The sequence below is a fragment of the Vicugna pacos genome, chromosome 21 (assembly GCF_048564905.1).
Source record: "Vicugna pacos chromosome 21, VicPac4, whole genome shotgun sequence".
NCBI lineage: Eukaryota > Metazoa > Chordata > Mammalia > Artiodactyla > Camelidae > Vicugna > Vicugna pacos.
Window position 1 is genome coordinate 28,842,189 of NC_133007.1, and position 24,805 is coordinate 28,866,993.

The 24,805-nt window shown below is 49.0% G+C and overlaps 2 protein-coding genes across 5 annotated transcripts; one reads left to right on the forward strand and one right to left on the reverse strand.

The window, feature by feature from the left end:
- The first annotated feature begins 1,759 nt into the window (after positions 1 to 1,759).
- SV2A (synaptic vesicle glycoprotein 2A) lies at positions 1,760 to 15,769 on the forward strand. Of its 2 annotated transcripts, XM_006216918.4 has the most exons (13): positions 1,760 to 1,868; positions 5,381 to 6,352; positions 7,622 to 7,802; positions 8,607 to 8,758; positions 8,875 to 9,008; positions 9,659 to 9,748; positions 9,997 to 10,107; positions 10,296 to 10,384; positions 11,056 to 11,220; positions 11,524 to 11,657; positions 12,524 to 12,730; positions 13,297 to 13,456; positions 13,878 to 15,769. In XM_006216918.4, the coding sequence occupies exons 2-13, from the start codon at positions 5,731 to 5,733 to the stop codon at positions 14,059 to 14,061; spliced, it is 2,229 nt and encodes a 742-aa protein (XP_006216980.1). In that variant the 5' UTR covers positions 1,760 to 1,868; positions 5,381 to 5,730; the 3' UTR covers positions 14,062 to 15,769. The 2 variants fall into 2 exon arrangements, with proteins under 2 accessions (XP_006216980.1, XP_072802755.1); XM_072946654.1 differs by lacking the exon at positions 1,760 to 1,868 and having other exon boundaries at positions 5,287 to 6,352.
- Positions 15,770 to 16,141: 372 nt separating this feature from the next.
- BOLA1 (bolA family member 1) lies at positions 16,142 to 19,078 on the reverse strand. Of its 3 annotated transcripts, XM_072946655.1 has the most exons (3): positions 18,956 to 19,055; positions 18,761 to 18,866; positions 18,108 to 18,589 (listed from the first exon to the last, which is right to left on the reverse strand). In XM_072946655.1, the coding sequence occupies exon 3, from the start codon at positions 18,584 to 18,586 to the stop codon at positions 18,173 to 18,175; it is 414 nt and encodes a 137-aa protein (XP_072802756.1). In that variant the 5' UTR covers positions 18,587 to 18,589; positions 18,761 to 18,866; positions 18,956 to 19,055; the 3' UTR covers positions 18,108 to 18,172. The 3 variants fall into 3 exon arrangements, with proteins under 3 accessions (XP_015105569.1, XP_072802756.1, XP_006216979.1); XM_015250083.3 differs by lacking the exons at positions 18,761 to 18,866; positions 18,956 to 19,055 and adding an exon at positions 16,142 to 16,228 and having other exon boundaries at positions 18,133 to 18,746; XM_006216917.4 differs by lacking the exon at positions 18,761 to 18,866 and having other exon boundaries at positions 18,956 to 19,078.
- Between the last annotated feature and the right edge of the window lie 5,727 nt (positions 19,079 to 24,805).

Sequence of the window (24,805 nt, forward strand, 5' to 3'; positions counted from 1 at the left end):
ATGTCAGCCTGAAGAGAGGTCAGCAACGAAAGCCCAGTAAAAGGAGAGTCCTGAAGCCCACGTGGGCACAGCCTTACCAAGCGCCATCCTGGAAAGAATGCTTTAACCAACAGAGTTCGAGTAGTCCAGGCGTATTGGCAAGACTGCCCATGGTTAGAGATGTGGGTGGAGAATTGTGGCCAAGAAGAGTTTTCTGAACCCATTGGCAAGACTCCTTACTGGGCATGGCCAGATGCCATTGAAGATACAATGACTCCTGTCCAGTTATGTCATTGTGCGTTTATATGTTGACATCATTATTCTGATTTGGTTTAAGGAAGAGAAGGTGCTGGACGTGTAGATATGAGTTTTCCTTCAGTTTGAGTGACAGTTAAATTTCTCACTGTAAATTAATATTTATATATTATAGCTTTATATTTCAGTAAATTGTAAATTTTGTTGGCACAAAAGAGTATTTCCAAGATGTAGCTTTGGAGTCTGCAAAACTCAGACCCACATCCCTGTTAGCACTAAATTCAACACCACAAATGCCACCTCTGAGGTTGCTTGGGACACAGCCTGCCAGCCCTCTCCATGTAACATCTCCCAGCATTCTGAAAGCTTCATGTTTAGGAGAGCAGAATCACACACTATAAGATCTGACAGGGAGCTGATACAGCATCTAGTCCAGGTCCCCCATTTTCCAGATGAGAAAACTGAGGTTTAGAGAGGCAGAGAACTTATTAGAAGTAAGAATCCAAGTCGGAGCCCTGGTCAGTGCTGTGTTCAGATATCCTAAGGCCTTACCTAGAACAGGTAGAAACGTTCAATATGAACATCCCTAAATCACCCTGCTCCCCTCATCCCTGCAGCAGGGGTGTTCCCCAAGCGGCAGGCCTTGGATGTCCAAGCCCAGGCTATTGGTGTAGGGGCAAAGAAAGAGAAAGGAAAGAACTGAAACCAATTCACTTTTCACTCTTTTTTGCCCTGGAAGCAGAAATGTGTGCGTGTGTGTGTGTGTGTGTGTGTAGTAAGAGAAAGTGGGGAAGAGTACTGAGGGAGTTCTTTTTTAAGTCACTGGGGCAAATGAATAGAAGGGGAGATGTCCACTTGGTCAGGCCTGTTAAACCCCTTCAGCTTCTCCAACCTCTGCTGTCACCAGCAGAATGGAGGACAGGGAGGTCTGCACTGGAAATAAATAATCTGGACTGCTTCTGGAAAGAGATGGCAGGCATCCAGGAGTCTCTGCCTCCAGCAGTTCAGGATAAAAACCACACCTTTTTATTCCTGCTTTCTCTAAAATAGCCAGGTGAATTGGAGTGTGAGCACTCCGGATTTGAGAGAGGACTGTACAAAGGAGTTCAGCTGGGAACAGTGAAGAAGGAGAAGGGAGGCGATTTGAAGGCAGAGAGAGTCCCTGACATTCGTTGGTCCGTCCTGCCATTCTGGGACTGGGGAGCTGAGAAAGGGGCTGCCTCGATCACCATCTCCCTTTCTGCCTTCCCACTGGCCTTCCTGACATCAGTATTTCTTTCCTAGGGTCCTTTCGTCTTTAACTAGAAGGGGCTGGGAAGGGCTGTGTGTCATCTCCTGCTGTCCCCGACAACACCCCTTGCCCCTTCACCGCTTCTCCGCGGAGACCTCAGTCCCTCCCCATCCTCTTTCCTTCTGCCACCCCCCACCCCCAACAATGGTCTCTCCCGATGCTCAGTGGCGGTGGGGGGGTGCGGGAGGGGGGAGGGCGGAGGCGGGGCCGGAGCGTGGAAGTGGGGGGGTCAGGTCTGCATTGCCGCTTCCCCTGGTACCCGAGCAGTCGCCGCTGCCGCCAGCCCCACGGCCGGGACCCCCGCCCTCACCCGGGACTCCCTTACCGGGGGGACCCAGCCCAGGTAAGACCCCTCTCTAAGTGTCTCACCTCCGCCCCGCCCTGGGCAGAAGCATCCTTGCCTTGCAGCCATTTTATCCTCCGGTGCTTTTCTTGTGGGGAGGGTGACCATCCCCTCTTTAGGGGTGAGGGGATTGGTGATGGCTTGAATGGACATTTATTTAAGTCGTTGCGCTTATCAGACTATATATATATATATATATATATATATATATATATATAGCGTTTTTCTCTGCAATAACCAAGTCCCAACTACCTTCCTCAGATATTAACTGGGTGGGGGCTTGTAAGATTCCCTCAAACTCCAATGCCCTCCTCACCTTGCCGCGCCCCCCCACCCCGCCCCATGAATGATAAATGACCTTGGCTGGGGCCAGAGGATGGATGCTGCCTCTGTGCGCCTGGACTTGAGCTGGGAGGGGGTGAGTGGAGCAAGGGCAGGTGAAGGAGGGAGGGAAGAGACGGAAGAACGGAAATGCTGGGTACCAAGAACTGACAAACGGCCAGGCTTGGGGGCAGGATGGCGGGGGCTGGAGGCAGTTGCTCCGGAGCAGGGGGGAGGGGGTGCTGAGTGATGGTGGGCACTTGTCCAGCAGCAGAATCCAAGGTGAGGGGAGGCTCTCAGGGAATGGGTTCAGTCAGTTCTAGGGGCTCGTGCCTTAGACCGGAGCAGGGGCGGGATGGGGAGGGTCGCGGCAAACGCTGGCGGGGGCGGTCTCTATGCCTGTGCGTGTCGTGGTTTCTGCCGGCGTCCTTCTCTCTGTATTTCTCCTTGTGCGTTCTCGGCTGACAACTTGGTCTTTTTCCTCAGAACTGTGGGTGCTCCATCCTCCTAACCCTAGGGGAGGGTACAGGGAGGAGAGGTGCAGCCCTGACTGTCCTGGGGTGGGGACCGAGGCTCAGTCACCCAGCTGTAATGGGGAATGGTGCTCCAGCACCTCCCCCTCAGTGGATGTTTTGATAAGTGATTGCTTCTTAATGACCTTGTCACCTGTGCTAGGGTGGGTTAGTGAACCTGGTGGCCCCCAAAGTCACGGGCTTTGATGGGGGTGCTTCTAGACTCCCCTCTTACCCAGGGCCGAGTGAGTTGTCCTGAAAGGAAGCATTTGTTCAGTCTCCCCCCTCCCCCCATCCTCTGCAGAAAATCTCCTGGGCACATTTTCCGGTCAGGTGAAGCCAGCCAACCTTAAAGGGCCCTGTAACCCTGCATCTTGTCTCCTTTAACCTCCACCTCTCCAAGTGCTGTCTCTCTCCCACAGGCTTAGCCACCCTGTGCTGCTTTTGGGGCTAAAAATAGCACTACTTCCTCATGAGCTGAAAGAATTTGCCTTTTTTCTCTCCCTCCTGACCTCCTGGGCTTGTTGGCCCTGCGGGAGCTGGCTGTTGAGCCATCATATCCTGCTGTGGCTCTGGGGGCCTTCCGTACCCTTACCGGACCTCTCAGGGGTGAAGAGTGTTAACAACACAGGGCATGGCTCCTGGTGGGTCCATCTGCCTCCTTCAGGGTTTGTGGGAGAGCCTAGTTGGGAAAGAAAGGAGAGGAAAGCAAATTGCATGCAATAAGGGGATTTCACAGTCCCTTCTCTTACATGGGGGATGCTTTGGGCCCTGAACCACAAAGAAAAGAAGGTGACACAGGGGTCACTGGTTCTGGTCATTGTGGTCCACTGCTCACATCTAACCTGAGGGCAGGGTAGGGCTCCACTTGCCAGTGCTTCTTTTTGAACCACATAGCATTACTTATCCCCTTCTGCCAGGGGGGTGTGTGTGTGTGTGTGTGTGTGTGTGTGTGTGTGTGTGTGTGACATTTAATGAAGGCCCTGGATGTGTGGGAGCAGAAGGAGACCGGATATTTTTAGGGGAATGATCTCTGATCAGAATCTAGTCCTGCTTCCTCTGCTTCTATGAAGGAAGAGGGGGTTCTCCTATGCCTACCTCTGGAAGATGTCTTTTGTGGTGGGGAGGCCCAAGGCCCCCTTCATTCTACATCAGCCTCCTACGCAATGCGGTATTTGTGGACTCCCTTTTCCTTGACTCCTGGAGGAGGAGCAGGGGAATTAAGAGGGGTTAGGAAGGGAGGCCATGGAGAAATGAGGTGCAACTATAGACCTGAGACCCCCATGTTGGAAACATATGAGTCTGATCAGTCACTGCCATTCCCACCCCCACTAGTGAAGAGGGCACACTCACGCTGTCCTGAAGGAAGGTGGCAAAAACCAGTCATCACTTCTTTCTTAGATTTTGATTTGTCCTCTTCCCTGTGGTCTCAGGTTCCAGACCTCCCTTTTTGTGAGCCTTAAATATTGTTTGTCTGTAGGAAGACAGTGTGGGTCCAGCTGCTGGAATTATTTTGAACACAGAGGGGTCTTGGGACTGTTTTGGGAGGATACGACAGCATCTAAGTATGACCCCCACCCTGCTTGCCCCTCACTGCTTGCTGCTTCTTTCACATTTTTCAATCTAATAGGAAGGAAGGAAACTAATAGAATATCTATTGTGAGACTGAATTCTCACATCAACTCAGAAAATAGAGATTATTATTCCCAATTTAAATATCGCTGCCCAGATCAGTTAGTAAGCAAGTGGCAGAGCTGGGATTTCAACTTAGGTTGTATAACTGTCATGTGTTCTGCACTGAACCAGCTTTCTCCTTGCCAGTGTCCCTTTCTGCTGCTCACCTTAAAGGGCATCCACAGGTGGCTTTTGTTCTGGGATCTTGTGAAGTACTGGGCATCTCATTACATTATCACCACCACAAAGAGTAATAACCAATATTTATCAATTTTTATGTGCCAGGTACTATGGAAAGGAGTTTATATGCAGTTTGTCATTTAATCCTTACTTTCTGCTTCTTAAATAAGAGGAAACTGAATCTTGGAGGTGCCTGTGGTCACTTAGCTGGTAAGTGCCGAAGCAGGAGGTCAGGCTCCAGTCTGTTTGACTCTGGAAGCTGCGTTTGCACCTGCTGAGCTATGTTAGGAGAAGACCTCTGTCTGTGAGGCCTATAAACATGGAACCTGAGGGAAGGACTGTGAAGCCCCACCTTCAAAGCCATCAGTGGACTGACGGCAACAGGTTGGAGGACTCAGTGCCTTCTGTACATTCTCCTCAAGCTCCACCCACAGTAAGGAACCCAGACCAGACGAGCAGGGAGTCCTAGTTTGTTTCCTCTTCTGTGCTTTGCAGATTGGTGGTAGAGCAAAGGGTCGGATCTTGATGTGGGGCAACAGGTTAGGAAAAGGGCTCTGGGCAGGTGACCATGACTCTGGAGCAAATCACATGGGTCTAGTCTCCAAGGTCAAAGTAAGGGGGCTTGTACACTTGAATGGCCCACAGCTGGCCCAGATAGCCATCCCTTTTTACTGTGTGCCGGCCTGAGGCAGAGACCATCTCTGTACAACGTGGGCCAGGTGGGACTCTGGGTTGGCAGGAGCTCTATATTGGCCTTCTTCAGTGTCTTAGCCCTCACAACCTCCTTTTTCTCTCTCTTATTATTATATTTTTCTTTCTTTCTAGATCTCCAGAATCTCCTGGAAGAGAAGTAGCAGCCTTTCTGAGTTACTCTGGCTCCCCAGCTTAGCCTCCCCAACCTGGCTTCCCCTCCCTCTCCTGTTCCCCCGCCCCTCCTCTCCCTTCCCGATGCACCCAACTGAGCTGGCTGTGGGCCAGAGCGCCTCTCCCGCCTTCCCCCCCAGACACCGGTCTGTTAGGCCAGGTCCTGTTTCCTCCTGTTCTGTGCCCAGAAATACTCGAACACATTTCATCTAAGTAACTGGGAGAAGGGGTCTTTCTGACTCCACGAGTCCTTGCACAGACTCTGAATAAGGAGTGGGGGAGCTCCTGTGAAGCATTCCCAAAGCCCCATCATGGAAGAGGGCTTCAGAGACCGGGCGGCTTTCATCCGTGGGGCCAAAGACATTGCCAAGGAAGTCAAAAAGCATGCAGCCAAGAAGGTGGTGAAGGGCCTGGACAGAGTCCAGGACGAATATTCCCGGAGATCCTACTCCCGCTTTGAGGAGGAGGAGGATGATGATGACTTCCCTGCCCCTGCTGACGGCTATTACCGCGGGGAAGGGGCTCAGGATGAGGAGGAAGGTGGCGCATCTAGTGATGCCACCGAGGGCCATGATGAGGATGATGAGATCTACGAAGGGGAATATCAGGGCATCCCTCGGGCAGAGTCTGGGGGCAAAGGCGAGCGGATGGCAGACGGGGCACCCCTGGCAGGAGGGAGGGGTGGCTTGGGTGATGGGGAAGGCCCCCCTGGGGGGCGAGGAGAAGCACAGCGGCGGAAAGAGCGGGAAGAACTAGCCCAGCAGTATGAAGCCATCCTTCGGGAGTGTGGCCACGGCCGCTTCCAGTGGACACTCTATTTCGTGCTTGGCCTGGCGCTGATGGCTGATGGTGTCGAGGTCTTCGTGGTGGGCTTTGTGCTGCCCAGTGCTGAGAAGGACATGTGCCTGTCTGACTCCAACAAAGGCATGCTGGGTAAGACGTTGGGGGTCACTCCAGCCCTGTCCCGCTCCAAACTGTGGAAACACTCCTGTTCCTCCTACTGAGCTCCTAAGGACCCTGCTTCCAGGATGTCCCCAGAGGGCTCAAGGTTCCTCTGCATACTCTCCCCAGAACACAGCCTCCTCTGGTGGTTGGGTCATAGCGAGGCTGCTTGTGCAAGAGGGGCCTGAGGGCAGGCAGCTGGGGTGTGAGCCAGTGGTTGACTGGTGGTCTGCTTAGTTCTGCAGGAGGTGGCCATGGTGGGATGGCCCCCATTTAATGTTTCTTTAGAGCCTTCCCACCTGTTACCTGATTCCTTTCCTTTTTTGGGGGGGAACAAGAAGTCAGTATTCAAACTCTGGTTTAAATGAGGAGGGTCAATTTGAGGTGGTGGGGGGTGGAAGGGGAAGGATCCTGGGTCTTCAGCCAGAGAAACTGGACACACTTGCTCTTGGTCAGCCTTGGGAGTGCTCAGGGGTCAGCAGGTGGTCTCTCATGACCCTTCCTGATGGGGACCTGGAGGGAGGAAAGCCCCTAGATTCACTCAGAAAGATACCCGGTCTTGTCCTGCCACCAAGTTGCTGTAAGATCTCGGGCAGTTGCCCTCTCCCTGGGGCTTGGCTTTGGCATGGGTAAAGGGCGGAGTTTGTAGTAGATGACTTTTAAAATCAATTCCAAGTCTGATTTTATGAAGGAAGTAAGAAACAGGAGAGTTTTAGGACCAGAAGTATTGGAGATGAAAGGAGTAAAGGATGGATTTTGAGTGTGGGATTTCCTGGGAGGATTGAAGGAATGGTGCCTCTTTCCCAGGGAACATGAGAGACACCTCCTGCTGCTTTGAGGGCATCATGGCAGGGAGGGTCGAGGGGACCCTGGGAGGGTCTGGGAATCGAGGCAGATCCATTCCTCATTCCATGTAAGCCAGATATGGGGGTGTCTTGTATGTGTGTGTGTGTTTATGTGTTCATGTGTGTGTGACAGCAAGAGTGAGAACTGAGAGCGAGCAAGAGGGAATGAGAGGGAGAGAAAGAATTCTGGGGGTCTCCAATATCTGCATCCCTGCCTTGACCCCCCGGCCTGCACAAACATCTTTGCTCACACAGTTCTCTCACTTGCTCTCATCTCTGGGTAGACTTAGCTCCTGGAAGCCCTTCAGCAACTCCATCCATTCTGCTGTAATTTCAGCTCATTTAATGTTCAGGGGGTGTGAGAATTGAAGTGTGTCTGCTTATATCCCTTCTGCCTCTGTTTTCCTCATTCCAGGCCTCATTGTCTACCTGGGCATGATGGTGGGAGCCTTCCTCTGGGGAGGTCTGGCTGATCGGCTGGGTCGAAGACAGTGTCTGCTCATCTCACTCTCAGTCAACAGCGTCTTCGCCTTCTTCTCATCCTTTGTCCAGGGTTATGGCACTTTCCTCTTCTGCCGTCTCCTTTCTGGAGTTGGGTGAGTGTCCACCTCCCAAGCCCCTGGAGGGCAGGACTGCCTTGTCACTGTTGTGTCTCTAGGGCCCAGCACAGTGCCAGGCACACCAGATGGACCTGAAGTACGTATGAGCTGAATGAATGAATTCCTTTCTCCCACTGTCTTCAGGCCAGCTTCTCCCTGTCCAGGACCTGTCTGCTGCCTGTGCAGAATGCTATTCCATGTCTGGTTCACTGCAGAGTCCTCCACCCCATCCGCTAGTTCCATTCTGAGCCTGACTCCATGAAGAGGCCTAGCAGGTCTCAGACTCACCCCTGGACACCTGTGGAGCCTTGAGTTATCCCCTTCCCAGAGTCAACACATCTCCTGCATTCAGTAACAGACCTTGCTGGTGCCCACATCTGCCGGAATTTTGAAGCCTTGGCCTGCCCAACTCCTACACTTCCTCAGCCACCTGGGTGCACTCTCTGCATTGTCCCCAAGCTCTTTTCTGGCCTGCTCCCACACACATGCCCTCAGACTCCTTGATTCTTTTTCCTTTGGGGATTTCCCCTCTTTTCTAGAATTATCTCCCCTCCCTTCCCGCTCTGCAGTCATCTTCAAGATTCATGTTCATTTCTTCCCTTTCCCCAAGACCTGCTTGCTTGTTTCCCAGAGTCCCAAGGATGGGTGCTTATGGCTGTGATGAGGGAGCTCACAGGGTATGTGTGAGGAGTCTCTTTAAAAGGTTTGTAAGACGGAAGGGACTTGGGGATCCAGAGCACTGGGGCAGGGGGCCAGGAATATGGCCATCTTCCAACGCGGACTTCTTCCAATGCCCTCCAGGATTGGAGGGTCCATCCCCATTGTCTTCTCCTATTTCTCGGAGTTCCTGGCCCAGGAGAAACGCGGGGAGCACTTGAGCTGGCTCTGCATGTTTTGGATGATCGGTGGAGTGTACGCAGCTGCCATGGCCTGGGCCATCATCCCGCACTACGGTGAGCAGCCCCCTTGGAGCGCACCCTAGACTCTCTCCCTCCTCTCCTGTGCTGCCAGTGGTAGGACCTTCCATCCTCTGGCCTCTCTGCTGATTCTGTGCCTCTGTCTCTGCCAGGGTGGAGCTTTCAGATGGGTTCCGCTTACCAGTTCCACAGCTGGAGGGTCTTTGTTCTCGTCTGCGCCTTTCCTTCTGTGTTTGCCATTGGGGCTCTGACCACACAGCCTGAGAGCCCCCGTTTCTTCCTGGAGGTGAATGGGGATGGGGATGGGGCTGGGCTGCGGGTAGGGCAGCAGAAGCTCCTGTGTTCAAACACCCACTGTGGGTCTGGTTTGGTCCTTTGTGGCTGCCTTCCTTCCTCACAGGGTCCATGCTCTGGGGGACTTTATCTTACTTCCTTTGTCTTGGAGTGTACCTCCAGAGGAGTTCCATGGGTGGAGAAACCATGGGATCTGCTCAACCATGGGTGGCTTAGGGATTTGCGGGCAGGGGTCCTGGCCATGGCCCTGGCCCTGGCCCTGACTTTACAGTTCAAGAGAAGATCCTGCTGCCTACTCTTTCCCCCTCCAACTTTATCTTGGTCCAGCAGGGTTAGGATGCTGCCTCTTCCCCGACAACATACTTGCCCACCATCGTCATTTCCTGTTTTCTCTCTCCGTTGTAACAGGGGATGCCTAGGACCTGGGTTACGACCCTGAGCTCCTCCAAGTCTGATGATATCTTGCTGTACTCCCACTGGGGCTCTTTCAGAGTGGACGATGGATGTGCCCATACGTCAGGGGTTGGGGGAAGAGCCTCTTTGGGTCCTGTGACTCCAGAAGCCAGTTTGGAGGGAGGGGGTCCCCAACCCTGGGTCAGGAAGGGGCTAACCTAGATGTGGGGATTGTGTCTGTGGCTCTAGAATGGGAAGCATGATGAGGCCTGGATGGTGCTGAAGCAGGTTCATGACACCAACATGCGAGCCAAGGGGCATCCTGAGCGAGTCTTCTCAGTAAGTCCTACCCCTCAGTCCTCCAAGCCCCTGCAGCCCCAGCCCCGTCCTGGCCCCTCTCTAATCACCCACCTTCCTTATCCCCACCACTTCCTAGGCCACTCCAGCCACACTCCCTCAATGAAATCTCTCAGGGTTTCATGTCCACCAACCTCCCATTTTGCTGCTGCAAGAGAAACTGAGGTACTTGGAAGGGGTGGAAAATACAGACTATGTGACTGCTCGCTCACTCCTTCTCTTGACCCCAGGTAACCCACATTAAGACAATTCACCAGGAGGATGAGTTGATTGAAATCCAGTCAGACACAGGGACCTGGTACCAGCGCTGGGGGGTCCGAGCCTTGAGCCTAGGAGGGCAGGTAATGGGGGATGGGATGGTGGAGACAGAGAAGGGAGCGGGGGAGGCGGAGAGGAAGGCAGGGCTCCAGCCTGGGTGTGGGGGTGATGCATGAACTGAAGGGAGGTGGCTGGGCTGAAGAACTGGGACCTGCAGGTGCTAGAACTACTGTCTGTCAGCCACTGCCTGACTTTGTTCTATTATGCCCAGGTTTGGGGGAACTTCCTCTCCTGTTTCGGTCCAGAATATCGACGCATCACTCTGATGATGATGGGCGTGTGGTTCACCATGTCGTTCAGGTGAGGAGGTGGGTGGGGCAGGTGTTATGTGGTGGTTTGTGGGTTGGGAGAGAGGTGGAAGAAATGGAAATGAAAGGGATGAAAATGAGGGAAGATGCTGTTCAGATCCCCTCTGATCCTCCACCAGCTCCTCTACTTCATTCATTAATCCAACAAACTTACGTTACAGGCTGAACAGTACTAAGTTTCTATTCTGTGCCAGGTACTCTGCTGGGCTGGAACAGATGTGGTCCCAGTCCTCATGGGGTTTAAATTTTGTTTAGGGAGCTAGACAAAACTAGCTACAAGGTAGTGTGATGAGTGCCACAGCGAGGGAGGTGCTCTGGGAGCACATGATCGAGCAGGCTTCCCAGCCCAGGTCTGGGGTGGGCAGGAGAGGGGATCTAAGTCCTGAAGGATGAACAGGAGTTAGACAGGCTAAGGGTGGGCTGGGGAGACTTTTAAACAGGGAAGAACAAATGCCTGGAAGGTAAGAAAGAGTATGGTGGGAAGGTCAGAAGAGCCTGAAGTTCCCCTAGAACCAAGCAACTGGTGAAAGATGAGGTGAGGTGAGAGATGAGGCTGGGAGGTAGGCAAGGTCCTGGCATGGACTGACTCCTCTATTCCCCCTCCTGGACTATGTGGTTCTAATCCTTGAGCCCTGTCTGACTCTACTGCCCTTCACTCTTCAGCTACTATGGCCTGACTGTCTGGTTTCCTGACATGATCCGCCATCTCCAAGCAGTGGACTATGCAGCCCGCACCAAAGTGTTCCCAGGGGAGCGTGTAGAGCATGTGACTTTCAACTTCACCCTGGAGAATCAGATCCACCGAGGGGGACAGTACTTCAATGACAAGTATGTGGGGACCTTTACACTTCACTCCTCCTGCTCCTTCTACCCTTTGTCTCTTTTGTGAGTCTGGGAGTTCGGAGACAAGGTATTTGGGGGGCAAAGACCTGTGGGTTTGTTTGTTTGTAGACTAGAAAAAGAGTTTATCAGGGTACACTGCCATAGACAACAGAGGGCCACACAGACGAGAGGTGCCTGTGTGAGCCAAAGACCTGTGGTTCTCCTCAATGCTGCCGCTTCCTATAACTGCACTGAAGGAGTGGGTCCTGGCGGAGAGAATGGGAATCTTTCATCATCTTGGCCTTACAGGTTCATTGGGCTGCGTCTGAAGTCAGTGTCCTTTGAGGATTCCCTATTTGAGGAGTGTTATTTTGAGGATGTCACGTCCAGCAACACTTTTTTCCGCAACTGCACATTCATCAACACCGTGTTCTATAACACTGGTAAGGTGGGGCGGCCAGTGGCTGTCTGACTGAAGGGCTGGGTGGACCCTGAAGAGGCGGGGAGGGCACCTTCCTCATTCCCTAGCTCAGGGTCTGCAAGCTGAGCTCTCCGGAGCCTTGAAGGCTGGTACAGGGGCCTGTGAACTACCACCAATAATTTGAAAAATCTAATGGAAATTGAAAACTTTTCTGTAATAGTTAAAATATCTGACAAAAACATGAAGTTTCTTTGCCTTTGGTTAGAATTGAAACAACTCAGTGTAGTGATGTTAATGCACCTTTGAAGAGGGCAAAAATCATTCAAAACAGGGTCCTTGGGAGAAAGAAAAATAATAAAAAGGTCACTTGGTAGAGGAAAGGTTGGGGGTCATGGCCTTAATCCATTTCTTTAACAGTGATCCTCAAACTGCATACGCATGAAATGCTGGTTTTGGAAACCAGACTGAGGTTTCCCACCACTAAATGGGGGTCTGGGTGAGCTTTCCCATCTTGCAGGAAAAAATAATGATGGGACTTTTAATGATTTTTAATATTTTGCTCAGTATTTTTTCCTAAACTTATGGCACCGCTACTGCTTTCAGTCAGCTCAAGCAGGCAAAAAGTATGAACGGGAAAGAAGCAGGCACTACTAATGAGAAAACTTGGAAACAGCCAGTCACCCTGTTTCATTCTGTAGATTATGGTCACTTTGTGCCACAGAGTCCAGTTCCCATAGTGATATGTCGGATGCTTGGCAGTGAGCGCCCTGAATGATCCTGAGTGACCTCCCTGCCAAACCCCACAAAGGCAGAGCCCTGAGCACAGGCCGCAGCTCCTCCCTCTCACACCGGCCGTGACTGTCTGCCTGTCTCGGCCCTCGCCCCCAGACCTGTTTGAGTACAAGTTCGTGAACAGCCGTCTGGTGAACAGCACATTCCTGCACAACAAGGAGGGCTGCCCCCTAGACGTGACAGGGACGGGCGAAGGCGCCTACATGGTGTATTTCGTCAGCTTCCTGGGGACGCTGGCTGTGCTTCCTGGGAACATTGTGTCTGCTCTGCTCATGGACAAGATCGGCAGGCTCCGAATGCTCGGTGAGGGGACAGGCTGGGTGGTGGTGCGTCAGGACTGATGAGGGGTTTGGCGAAGGGGAAGGCTGTCAATGGGCTTCTCACCTTAGTCTGTGGAAGAGCTTAGCCAGAGAAGGTTCTATCTCTTCTGCTTGGGGGTGGCTGCAGGATGGCGAGGGGTCTGGCAGGGAAGCTCCCCTGGGGGTAGGAGGTATGCGGAGTAGCAAGTGCAGGGCACAGGCTTTGAGGTGATGGATTTTGAATCTCAGCTCCACTGCCTACCTTGGGCAAATTACTTTCCCTCTGTGAGCCCAACTGTCTCACCTGCAGCATGGGGGTGATGACAGTAACTGCCTCATGAAGCTACATATTAGATCAGTGCATGTAAAGCATCGAGTTGCTTGGCCCATAGCTGGCACTGAAGAAATGGCTGGCACGGGTATTATTAACAAAAGGACAATTATGAGGGAGGCTGGGGTACCTTGGCAAGAGGAGAGTCTCATCTCAACGCTGGCTGACAGGGCAGGGTGGGCTGCGGACGGTTTCCCCCGTGGCCAGGCTCATGCTGCCTTCTCCTTCCCCGGCTCTAGCTGGCTCCAGCGTCATGTCCTGTGTCTCCTGCTTCTTCCTGTCCTTTGGGAACAGCGAGTCAGCCATGATCGCTTTGCTCTGCCTTTTTGGGGGGGTCAGCATTGCATCCTGGAACTCGCTGGACGTGCTGACTGTTGAACTCTACCCCTCGGACAAGAGGTAGCTGGAGTGTGGTGGCGGCAGGGTAGCAGGGTTCGGGCCCAGAGGGCAGGGCAGAAGTAGGGTGAGGAAGGGGGCTGACTGGGAAAGGCATCTTCAGGGGTAAAAGGGTACACATTCCCCTTTAGTTTCTCCTCTAAAAACTGGTAGCTTTTGTATTCACTCCTTGAAGTCTTAACTATTAACCTAGTTTTTTGGTGTCCTTTCCCCTTGCCTCCCAATTTATCCTTATTTCCTGATGTGCATCCATCACCTCTCATCTCTCCATCCTTCCTCTCCCTCTTGGACACTGCCTGCCATCTTTCCTTCACTTTCCCACCTACCTGCCCTTCCCCCACCAACCCTCCCACTGCTCTTCCATCGTCTCCCTTCTGGGCCGGCCCGTCCCTGCTGCGTGCTGCGCTGGGGGACTCCTGAGCAGGACCACAGCCTTCGGCTTCCTGAATGCCCTGTGTAAGCTGGCAGCTGTGCTGGGGATCAGCATCTTCACATCCTTTGTGGGAATCACCAAGGCTGCCCCCATCCTCTTTGCCTCAGCTGCCCTTGCCCTTGGTAGTTCTCTGGCCCTGAAGCTGCCTGAGACCCGGGGGCAGGTGCTGCAGTGAGGGAGCTTCTGGGGCTTTGGGGGTGGCAGGCACACTGTGAGACCAACAACTCCTTCTTTCCCCTCCCTGCCCTGCCATCATGGCTCCCAGAGCCCTCTTTTCCCACTCGCCCGTGTTTGGTGTCTTAGCTGTGTGTGTGTGTGTGTGTGTGTGTGTGAGAGAGAGAGCGAGAGAGAGCGCGCACATGTGTGTGACCCCATGGGCAGGGACTACAGGGAAGGCGCCTCCATCCCAGTGTTGGGATGCAGATCTACTCCTCACCTCCTACCACCCTCGACTTTGCACAAGAGAAGGCTCGGCCCCACCCTTCTCCCCCAGTGTTAGTGAGAGGCCCCTGCGCTTCCTGGCTCCTGGGGCTATAGATCAGGCTTCCTGCCTTCCCCTCATCCCCTCTGCCTGGGCCCTAGCGAAACCACAGGCATATGACCATGGGGGGGCTGGGGCTTTGTGTAGACCATGGACCAAAAGAACTTCTTAGAGTCAGAGGGGCCTCTGGTGTCCCCTCACAGCTGCTGGATGCTGGGGGAGCAGCAGTAAATCTCAGCGCCCTGGCCTCTGCTTCCTCAGTTTGGGCTCCAAGTAAGAAGCCTGAATTTTATGAAATTAGCTTTCTGATTCTTATTTATTTATATATTAGGTTCTGAGGCAGCTCAGCAGGACTGTGTTTGTGTGAACATGAACATGTGGGTACACTTTTGTATGCATGTGTATGTGCCGTGGGCCGGGGGTGTGACTATACTGTCCTGAAATACAAGCCAAGGATAATTTCAGTGGACCCACACACAGCCCTGCTTCCCACAGTATCTCCTCTCATCTTGTTTCTGGGCCGGGCCTGGGAGGGAGGAGCCCTAGGCCAGGCTGGGATAAGTGTCCCACAGTGTAGGGAAATCTGAGGGCACCTGACAAGGTCACCTCCTCCCCTCCTCTCAGGAAGCACAGGCCTCCTCTGGAGTGAGAGGCTTGACCCACTACAGCACAGACAGGAACAGCACAGCAGCCCTCCCACCCCCACCCCCGTCCCCTCACAGGCAGGGTAGCAGGGGAGGGAAAGAAACTAGGCATATGGTCAAACCAGCAGATCAAAAAGCACAAGGGGCAGGGCCAGGAACCAGGGGCCTTCCCAGCAACCCCTCTAAAGTGGGAAGAGGTTAGGCAGTAAGCCAGGGGCCCCTAATGCAGGGACCAGAAGCCTCAGCTTCCCCATCTCACCCTCTTCACAGGATAGCCCCTGTAGGTAAAGCTGCTCCTGCCCTACCCCACTCCGTGTGGCTGCTTTCTTTGGTGCCCCCTTTCCCCCCACTGTAGCTGTGATGTGTTGTAGTTTTTAGCTGTTTGTAAATGTTAAAAAAAAAATTAAAAGGAAAAAAGTGAAAACAACAAAAAAAGAAAATCCAAATTCACCCTCCTCATGCTGCGTCTGGCGGTGCCCCCTCCCTGTGGTCACTCCCATTTTGTAACACTGAACCAGGTGGTGACTGTTTAACTCTGGTGTCTGTGCTCAAAGGACTGCTTTCCCCTCCAGTGCCCAGTGTACGAGTGTGTGCCCTTTCCTCACCCTTCACTTGCTAGACGTAGCCCTCTTCCCTGCACCCCCCTGGAGGGACCCATCCATCTCCCTTACTCTCCTGGGGAACCCTAAACCCAACTATGTTGATGTGAAAAATGAAATGAAAATATTGATGAAAAATAAAAAGGAAACAAATCCTTAAAACCCAAAATGGCTATATCTGCTTCTTTGCCTCCACCTATATCCAACTCTGACCTGCCTCCTAAGAGGGTCCTGGGAGGCCAGAAAAACATGATTTCCTGTCAGTCTCTCTCTCCTGACCTTTCCACTTTTACAGGTGGAGTGTCCCCTCCGTCTCCCAGATTTGAAAACTTGGGATAATGTCCTATAACTCAACAGCAAAAAAACGAATAACCTGATTAAAAAATGGGCTAAGGACTTGGATAGACATTTTTCCAAAGAAGACATACAACAGCCAATAGGTAAATATGAAAAAATGCTCTATGTCACTGATCATCAGGGAGGTGCAAGTCAAAACCACAATGAGATACTACCTCACACTTGTCAGGATAGCGATTATCAAAAAAAAGTGTTGGCAAAATGTGGAGAAACTGGAACCCTTGCACATTGTTGATGGGACGGCAGAATGGTACAGCCACCCTGGAAAAGAATATGGAGGTTCCTCAGAAATTAAAAGTAGGAGTACCATATGATTCAGCAATCTCACTTCTGGGTATTTATCCGCAAGAATTAAAATCAAGATCTTGGAGAGGCATTAGCATGTTCATTGTAGCATTATTCACAATAGCTAAGATGTAGAAACAACCTAACTGTCCACGGGTGGAAGAATGGATAAAGAACAGATAGTTTATACATACAATGGAGTATCTGCCAGCCTTAAAAAAGAAGGAAATTCTGCAATATGTGACAACATGTATAAATCATGAGGCCATTACACTAAGTGAAATAAGTCACAGAAAGACAGATATTGGATGATTCTATTTATATTAATTATTTAAAATAGTCAAATTCATAGACTCAGACTAGAATGTTGGTTGCCAAGGGCTTGGGGGAGAAGCAGCTACCAATCAACAGGCATAAGATTTCAGTGACGCAAGATAAATAAGCTCTAGAGACCTGCTGTACAACACTGTGCTTACAGTCAGTGATAATATATTGTGCACTTAAACATTTGAGAAGGTAGATCTCATATTTAGAGTTTTTGCTGCAATATTACAAAATAATTTTTTAAAAATCTAAAATCTCCAAAAATGGAAACCAACAACTTGGAGTATTATTTCTTAAGAACAGAATTAATTTTCCTCCAAACCCTCTTGTGTCTTTTAAAAAAACAGATTCCAGATTCCATTCTCAACTTGTGGAGATGAATCCTTTTTTTCAGAAGAGAGGTGACCTAGACTGTACATATTAAACAAGTTCCCTTGGGAACTCTTATTTGTGAGGAAATCTGAAAACCACTGCCGAGAGGTTACCATTGCTCCCCTCTCTCTGGGTCACTACTGTTTGAATCAAGCCCTTTTCTGACTTTTTAAGTGGGAGCTCTCAAATCAACTCCTTCCTCTCCATTTCCACAGCTGACCTCTTGGTCAGGGTTCCACCTTCACCACTGGTTGATCTCTGTGCCTCCAATCTCCTACATCACTGTCAGATCAATCTATCCCAAAATGTTCTTTGAAATGCCTTTCCTCAAAACTCTTCGGTGACTCCCTGCTGCCCAACCAAATGCAGTCTATACTCTTTAGCAAGAAATGGTCGACACGCGTTAATCAAGCTTTTTCTTTACAAAGTTCCATCTCTACGTTGAGATCATTGCAAAGTTGCTTATTTAGATATCACTTGAGTTCCCCTCAGAAATAAGACGTTTGGAAGGCTCAAAGGAAAAAGTGCTATATAAAGTTTTCTCCATCTTCTATATTCATCTCCTAGGTTATCATCTTTTTGTTACTGTAGTGATTTTTTTAAAAAGATTTTTCTCACGAACAAACGCAAATCCTTTTGGAAATGGGCATGTTGTTAGAAAGCCAAACACTCCCAAGTCTGAAGTTCAAATGTGTCTGTAACTGCTGTCTTGTACAATAACTCGCTGCCTGTCCAGCTTCTGTGCCTATGCTTGGGCTCTTTCCTCTGCCTGCAACACCTTTCCTCTCCTTTTTGATTGAATAAAGCCCTTCCTGACTGCCCTACACTTCAAGTATCTTTTTTCTCCCAAGAACATCTGTAGCACTGATTCAACAGGCCACTAATGACACAGCAATTCAACTCATATGACAATTTCTCTTTTAGTGTACAGGATTATCTGCGACTCATAAGGTCTAGTGGTTCTTTAGTCACAATGTAATTCGAAATAACTGCGTACTTTTCCCTGAATAGTCCATGGCAAGAACAGGAGTGACTCTACTCTTTCCCTGGGTTAGCTATGAGGTGAAATGAGTTGCTGTCTGCAGAGTATGTGTATATGCCGGTTGAACGGGTCCCAGGGTCCTCATCCCTTACAAATACCAGACTGTACAGAAGGAAAGAAGGCCCCAGTAGTTTATTCTCACCCAACCCATTTGGATCCTGGTTCTCCCTCTCTCTCAGGATTCAAGGAGTTCCTCGAGTTTTCTTGCTCCCGCCCAGGCAGGGGGGGCTCGTGTCCAGTTGAGGGTTCTCCCTCCACTGGGCAGGGGTCCGCGCTTGTATGGCCAGCGCGTGGACTGGCCCAGCCAGCTCTTCCGACAGCGCCGCGTGGACCAGCCGATGCCTTTGGAGGGGACTCAGTCCCTCAAAGCGCGAGCTCACCACTGCCACGCGGAAATGGGTCTCACTGCCTGGTGGGACCGCGTGGCCGCCGCTCTCGTTACGCAGCTCCAGCACCTCGGGGTTCAAGGCCTGCTCCAACTTCGCGCGAATGGCGGCCTCGACGGGACCGACGGCCCCCGATCCCGCGCTGCTCCGGGACAGACAGACGCGGCCGGCCATGGAGAAGAAGCGTCCGACCAGCTGCCCACTCAGCATCGGCTACCACAGGGAGAAGGACGGGAACAGTGAGGGACAGGGCCTCGCACTACGTGAGAGACCAGTCTCCCAGCTACCCCAGCCCCCGCGGCGAACGTCCACACTCGGCTCCTGCTGGGACCCGCCTCAACGCGAGAGACGCAAGGCACCGCCCCTTCCCTCCGTGTGACGTACGGGAATCTAGCCTCCGCGGGCGGCGGAGCGGCGACGGGGTTTGAGACAGGGCCCGTGCGCGAGGCACGTTCGTTACCACGGGGATTCGTAAGGAATAGGCTGGAGGCTGCAAAAGTAGAGTATGTGAAGCTTCGGGCTTTTAGTTGAGCCAGTGTCCACACGTCCCCTCTGAACCCCAGACTGGGCCCTCACTACCTTGCACTCAGTCTTGGCTGCAGCAGTTACCCCTCAGGGCCAGAACTCCCGACGTTCTGAGCGGAATGCAGACCTCGCGTCCGGAGGCACGCTGGGAAGTGGAGTCCTCGCAACTCGATTAGAACCGGCAGCGGTCACGTGGTACCCCGAGGGCTCACGGGAACTGTAGTCTCCACTTAGCCCGACTCGGGACGTCGATGGAGGTGCCGAATTGGAAGAATTGCGAAGAAAATGGGAGTTCGGCGCAGTTGGATTTAGGATTATTCTACCCATTTTATTCCCAATATAGATCTTATAGGTCATGTAGCCCAACTCCTTTATTTTACATAAGAGAAAATACAGTCTATTTCATTTATTGAATACATAATTATTGCGCACCAGACCAGTTCTGGAGGCTAGGGAGGGAAGACAGGCCCTGTCCTCAGGCAGGTTACAGAACGCCGGAGAGGATGGTTAAATGAGGGGACAGGTGCAATACTATGTGCCGAGTGCTGTGATGGGACTAAGAACAGGATGCTAAGGAGGCACGCCATCCAGACTTTGGGGAGAAGAGAAAGTTTAGGGGAACAGTTTAGAAGAGACAAAAATCCTTTCTCAGTGCTTATAGTGTGGTAGCTTTCGTACAAAGGCCAGGAGGAGAGTACTTTCCTCCTGGTGGTTCCTTTGGGTGTAGTTAGGCATGGTTGGAACCGACAGGGCAGAGATGATGGTGTTGGGAGCTGGGGTGAGTGCATAGGCCTGTGGCGAGAAGAGGAAGGGGCCAAACCAGGCTGGGCCCTGTAGGTCTTGTTAGGCAGTTTTGTCTTTATCCTAGGAGCAGTAGGAAGGAAGGGAAAGTTTTAAGCAGGGATGAGATTTTTCCAAGATGATAGATAACTTGTCAATTCAATCTATATTTTATCTTGTATCCTTCATATTTTATAGATTTCTCCATATATGTATTTCCCCCAACTTCTAATTCTGAAAAATTTCAAACCTGCAGAAAAGTTGGAAAGTACAAAGCAATATCCTCTACTTTCACTATTTTTTACATATTATATATTAAATACTTATATACTTTTATATTTAAGTCCTTTATGTATCCTATATGCTTTAGAAATATATTTATATACTTTTTTGAAAGGAAGTTGCAGATAGCATGACATTTCATCCCTAGGTACTCCAATAAGTATCTCCTAAGAACAAGGATATTCTCCTAAATAACCACGATATCCTTATCACATTCAAGAAGCTTAATGTCAGTTGCAAGGTTAGTAGTGAGCACCCCATTTATTCTCTACTGACATTTTGTGAGATTTGCTTTTTAATCTTTGAATATGTGTGTGTATAATAAAAATAAAATGTACCACTTCTGCTGAATCATTTGAGAGTTAGCTGTAAAAAAAGTTTTGCATTTCACTGCTGTATGCTTCAGCATGTGCCTCCTAAGACAAGGACATTTTTCTGCATAACCACAATGCCACTACCACACCTAAGACATTTAATATTCATACCAGTACCTAATATACAGTTGATATTCAGATTTCCCCAGTTGTCTCATTAGTGTCCTTTATAACTTTTTATTTTTAGAAAGCTAGTGGAGGATCATGTATTGCATTTAGCCCTCTTTCAATGTGTATTTTGCAAAGATCACTAGCTGCAGTGTGGAAAACTGTAGAGGAGGTAGGAGTGCAAGAAGGGAGACCAGCTGGGAGGTTATTGTAGTAGTCTAGATGAAAGATGATGATGACTTGGACCAAGGTTGTGGTGGTGGAGGTGGAGAATGAGATGGGAAGAAATTGTGGCTACAAGATAATATATTAGTAGGGTAAAATTCATGGATGTGGTAATGAGCCAGTTATGGGAGGGAAAGTGTGAAGGATAACTATCAGGTTTCTGCATCTCGATGGATTGCATTTATTCCCTAAGATGAATACTGGAAGAGGACCAGGTTTGGAAGAGTGGGGAAGGGGACGATTATGTGTCCGGTACTGTTTTGGACTTAAATCTGAAGTGTCTTTATGATATTCAAGAAGAGATGTCAAGTTGGATATATGGCTCTGTGTATGTGTGAATTGTATTTTTAACTTTTTCTTAAGTGTTTTCAGAGTTACAGAAATTGCAAAAATAGTACAAATAATTCTTGTCTATCCCTCACCCTGATACCCAGATTATCCATATATTAACATTTTATTGTACTTGCTTTATTTCTATGTATCTATCTTCACATATATAATTTTTTTTCCTAAACTGTTTCAGAGTAAGTTTCAGAGATAAAGTCCATTTACCTCTAACTATCTGTGATGGTTATTTTATGTGTCAACTTGACTAGGCCACGGGATGCTCAGATATTTGGTCAAACATTATCCTGGGGTTTCTGTGAGTGTGTTTTGGATAAGATTAACATTTACTTTGGTAGACTGAGAAAAGCTGGTTGCCCTCCCTGTTGTGGCCCATCTCATCCAATTAGTTGAAGGCCTGAAGAGAATAAAAAGGTTAACCCTCCCTGAGAGAGAGAGAAAGTTCTTTCCTGTCTGATTGCCTTTGAACTGAGACATTGGCTTTTTTACTGCCTTCAAACTCAACTGAAACACTGGCTCTTCCTGGGTCTCCAGCCTGCTAGCCTTTGGCTGGGACTACAGCATTGGTTCTGTTGGTTGTTAGGCCTTCAGGCTTGGACTGGAACTACACCATCAGCTCTCCTAGGTTTCCAGCTTGCTGACTCACCCTGCAGATCTCGGGATTTGTCAGCTTCCATTATCATGTGAGTCAATTCCTTATAATAAATCTCTCTCTCTCTCTCTCTCTCTCTTGCTCTGTCTCATTTTCTCTCTCTTACTTGCTCTTTCTCTCTCCATATATATCCTATTGTTCTGTTTCTTTGAAGAACTCTGACTAATATATATTTACTAATGTATATTTACTAAAAAAAAAGACATTTTCTCACATAACCAACAGTATAATTGTCAAACTCTGAAAATGAACATTGATACAGTATTATAATCTACAGATCTCACTCAAAATTTGCCCACTGTCCCACTCATGTCCTCTATAAACAATGAAAAAAAATTCTGGGCCAGGAGCCAATCTAGGGTCACATGCTGTATTCAGTTGTTATGTCTCTGTAGTCTCCATTAGTCTGGAATAGTTCCTTAGTCTTTGTCTTTCATGACTTTGACATTTTTGAGGAGTACAGACTGTGTATTTTGTTGAATATCCCTCAATTTGGGTTTGTCTAATGTTTCCCTCTGATTCAGATTTAGGATATGCATTTTTGGCAGGAATACTGCAGAAGTGATATTGAGTCCTCACTGAACCATATGGGGGCATATAATTTGTTTTGTCCTTTTACTAGTGATAATTCTGATCAGTTGATTCAGGTGGTATCTCTCAGGTTTCTCCACTGTAAAATTATTCTTTTTCCGTTTGTAGTTGTAGGAGATACTTTGAGTCTTCTTAATATTCTATTTCTCATTGAGCTTTTGTCTACTAATTTTTGCATTTGAGAAGTGTATCTGAAGAGTTATTGAAGGTGAAATGAAGTCATGGGTGGGGGTTTAGGTGGGGAAGTGGGTGAGGGGAATGAAATTACCATGGGGAAGATACATGGTAAGAAAAGAATCGGATTTTCTATTAGAAGAGCACTCTGGCTAGTGTGTGAAGAATCTGTTAGTGGAATGGGAAGAGTGGAAGCAGAGACAAGAGTAGAAAAGGCTTTGGCAATAGTCTGGTGAAAGATAATCTGAGTGGAGGCAGGAGATGTGCTGGAGAGAAGCCAATTGACCAGAAAGCTATTAAAGAGATGGCATCTACAGGATCTGTAATTTGCTAATCCAGTAACTGGGGTAGGGGTGGGGACTGGTGGGAGGCTGTGGTCAGAGAAGGCCTTGCTGTGGAGGGGACATATAAACAGAGATGTGAATGACTAGTGGGAACTAATCATGTGAAAAGAGAGATCTGGCCGGAGGGAATGTATTCACTACATTCTAGATGTGTTATGTCAAGCTCATTGTTGGCATACTTGTGGGTGTTCAATACAATGTGTTGGATGGATAAGTGAACTCATACATGTATAGGAAGGGCTGACATCATTATTATTCCCGTTGCAAAAACAAATGAAAGCTTTGTAAGTTTCAGGCTCCATAGGGCAAGTTTAGTGTCTTTGTTTCTGATAAAAACATAATCATAATATCTGCTATTTAGTGAAGGTGTGTCATGGACAGATTAAGACTTTTAGAGGTTTTAAGCACTGAGAGATTATGGTGGTGGCTGCCTCATGTGTAATTAAACAAAACAAAAAAGCAGTAAACACTAATCTGTAACATGACGATTAAGATGCCCAGCAAAGTATTCATTCTTTTCCCCATAATGATTAATTACTTCAGTATTTGTTCATTAAAAAAATTAATTTGTGCTTATTGACATATAATTTCCACATAAGAAATGTACAAATCTTAAGTATACAGCTTAATTTTACATACAAATACACCCATATCAAGATACAGAAATTTCTAGCACCTTGGAAGGCTCCCAGGGAAGTCAGTACTACCCTGACACTGGTAATCATTATTCTACCCTGGAGCACCATAGATTAGTTTTGCCTGATTTTGAACTTCTTATAAATAGAACACATGAATTCATTTGTGTTTGTCTCTTCCTCAGCATTGTGAGATTTATCCATGTGTGTGGCAGTAATTTGTGCATTTTCCTTGTTGTGTAGTATTATAGTATATGAATATACTACATTCTTGTACATGCGTTTTGTTGGATGTAAACACTTATTTCTGTTTGGTGTATACCCAGGAGCGGAATTGCTAGGTCATAGGATAAACACAATGTTTATTTCTGAAATGACAAACTCATTCAAAGAATTTTTGTGATGACACAGCTTTGTTGGTGCCAAGTCTATTGTAAATGTTTGAGATTTATGAACTCTCAATTCAATGTGACAAGTCCATGAAGTAGCTACTGTTATTACTCTTGCTTTACGATGAGGAAGTAGAGACCCTAAGAGGTTAGGTAAGTTGCCCATGGTCACAGATGGTAAACAAACCCAGAGAATTTGGGCTCTTAACCACTGTTAAGCTGTTCTGCTTCCTAATCCAGCATTGGGGCATCTCAGGTTCCAGGTTCCATACTAGGTTCTTTACATTTACTCTCATGACTCTATTATAGTAGGGTATATTATTTTTATTTAATTAATGAGCTTCTATCATATCTTCCATCACTCTGGTTACTACAGTCTACTGTTTATAGTTGGCATTTGGTGAGTGGTTTGTTGACTAAAGAGAAACATTTTGGAAAAGAAGACACTAATTCTCTAAGAGTATAGTTTCACCTTCTCATGCCAGAACATGTCATTACCCTATTAAGAGAAAGGTAGAAGAAATCAAGGACTCCTGATTCAAAGGTGAAGAAGATATGGTCTCTCCCTTGAGGTGGTCACAGAAATGAAGTGAGACCAAGGTCAAAACACAGGACAGATGGGTTAACTTCTGACACCAGGATGTGAACAAAGAGATGTGGTGCATTGAGGCTATGTGTGTGTGGGAGTAGGGAGGGCCTCATGAAAGAGGAGGTGATATCTGGGTGGAAACTGGAAGGATGAGGATTTTGCAGGTCAAGAGGAGGCTGAAGCATCCTAGCCAGAGGCAACTGTATGTGCAATGGCAGGGAGCTATAGAAGGGCCTTGCTCATCTCATGAATGGTGTGCAGCTCAGTACGGAGAGGACTGGGGATGGAGTTGGGGAGAGGCAGAAGAAAAAGGGAAGGGGGAAGAGTATGGCTGGAACAGTAGAATGGAGATAGAATGCAAACTAAATGTTTGCTTCACTAGATTGCCTGGAAAGGAACTCAGTTACCGTTGGTTA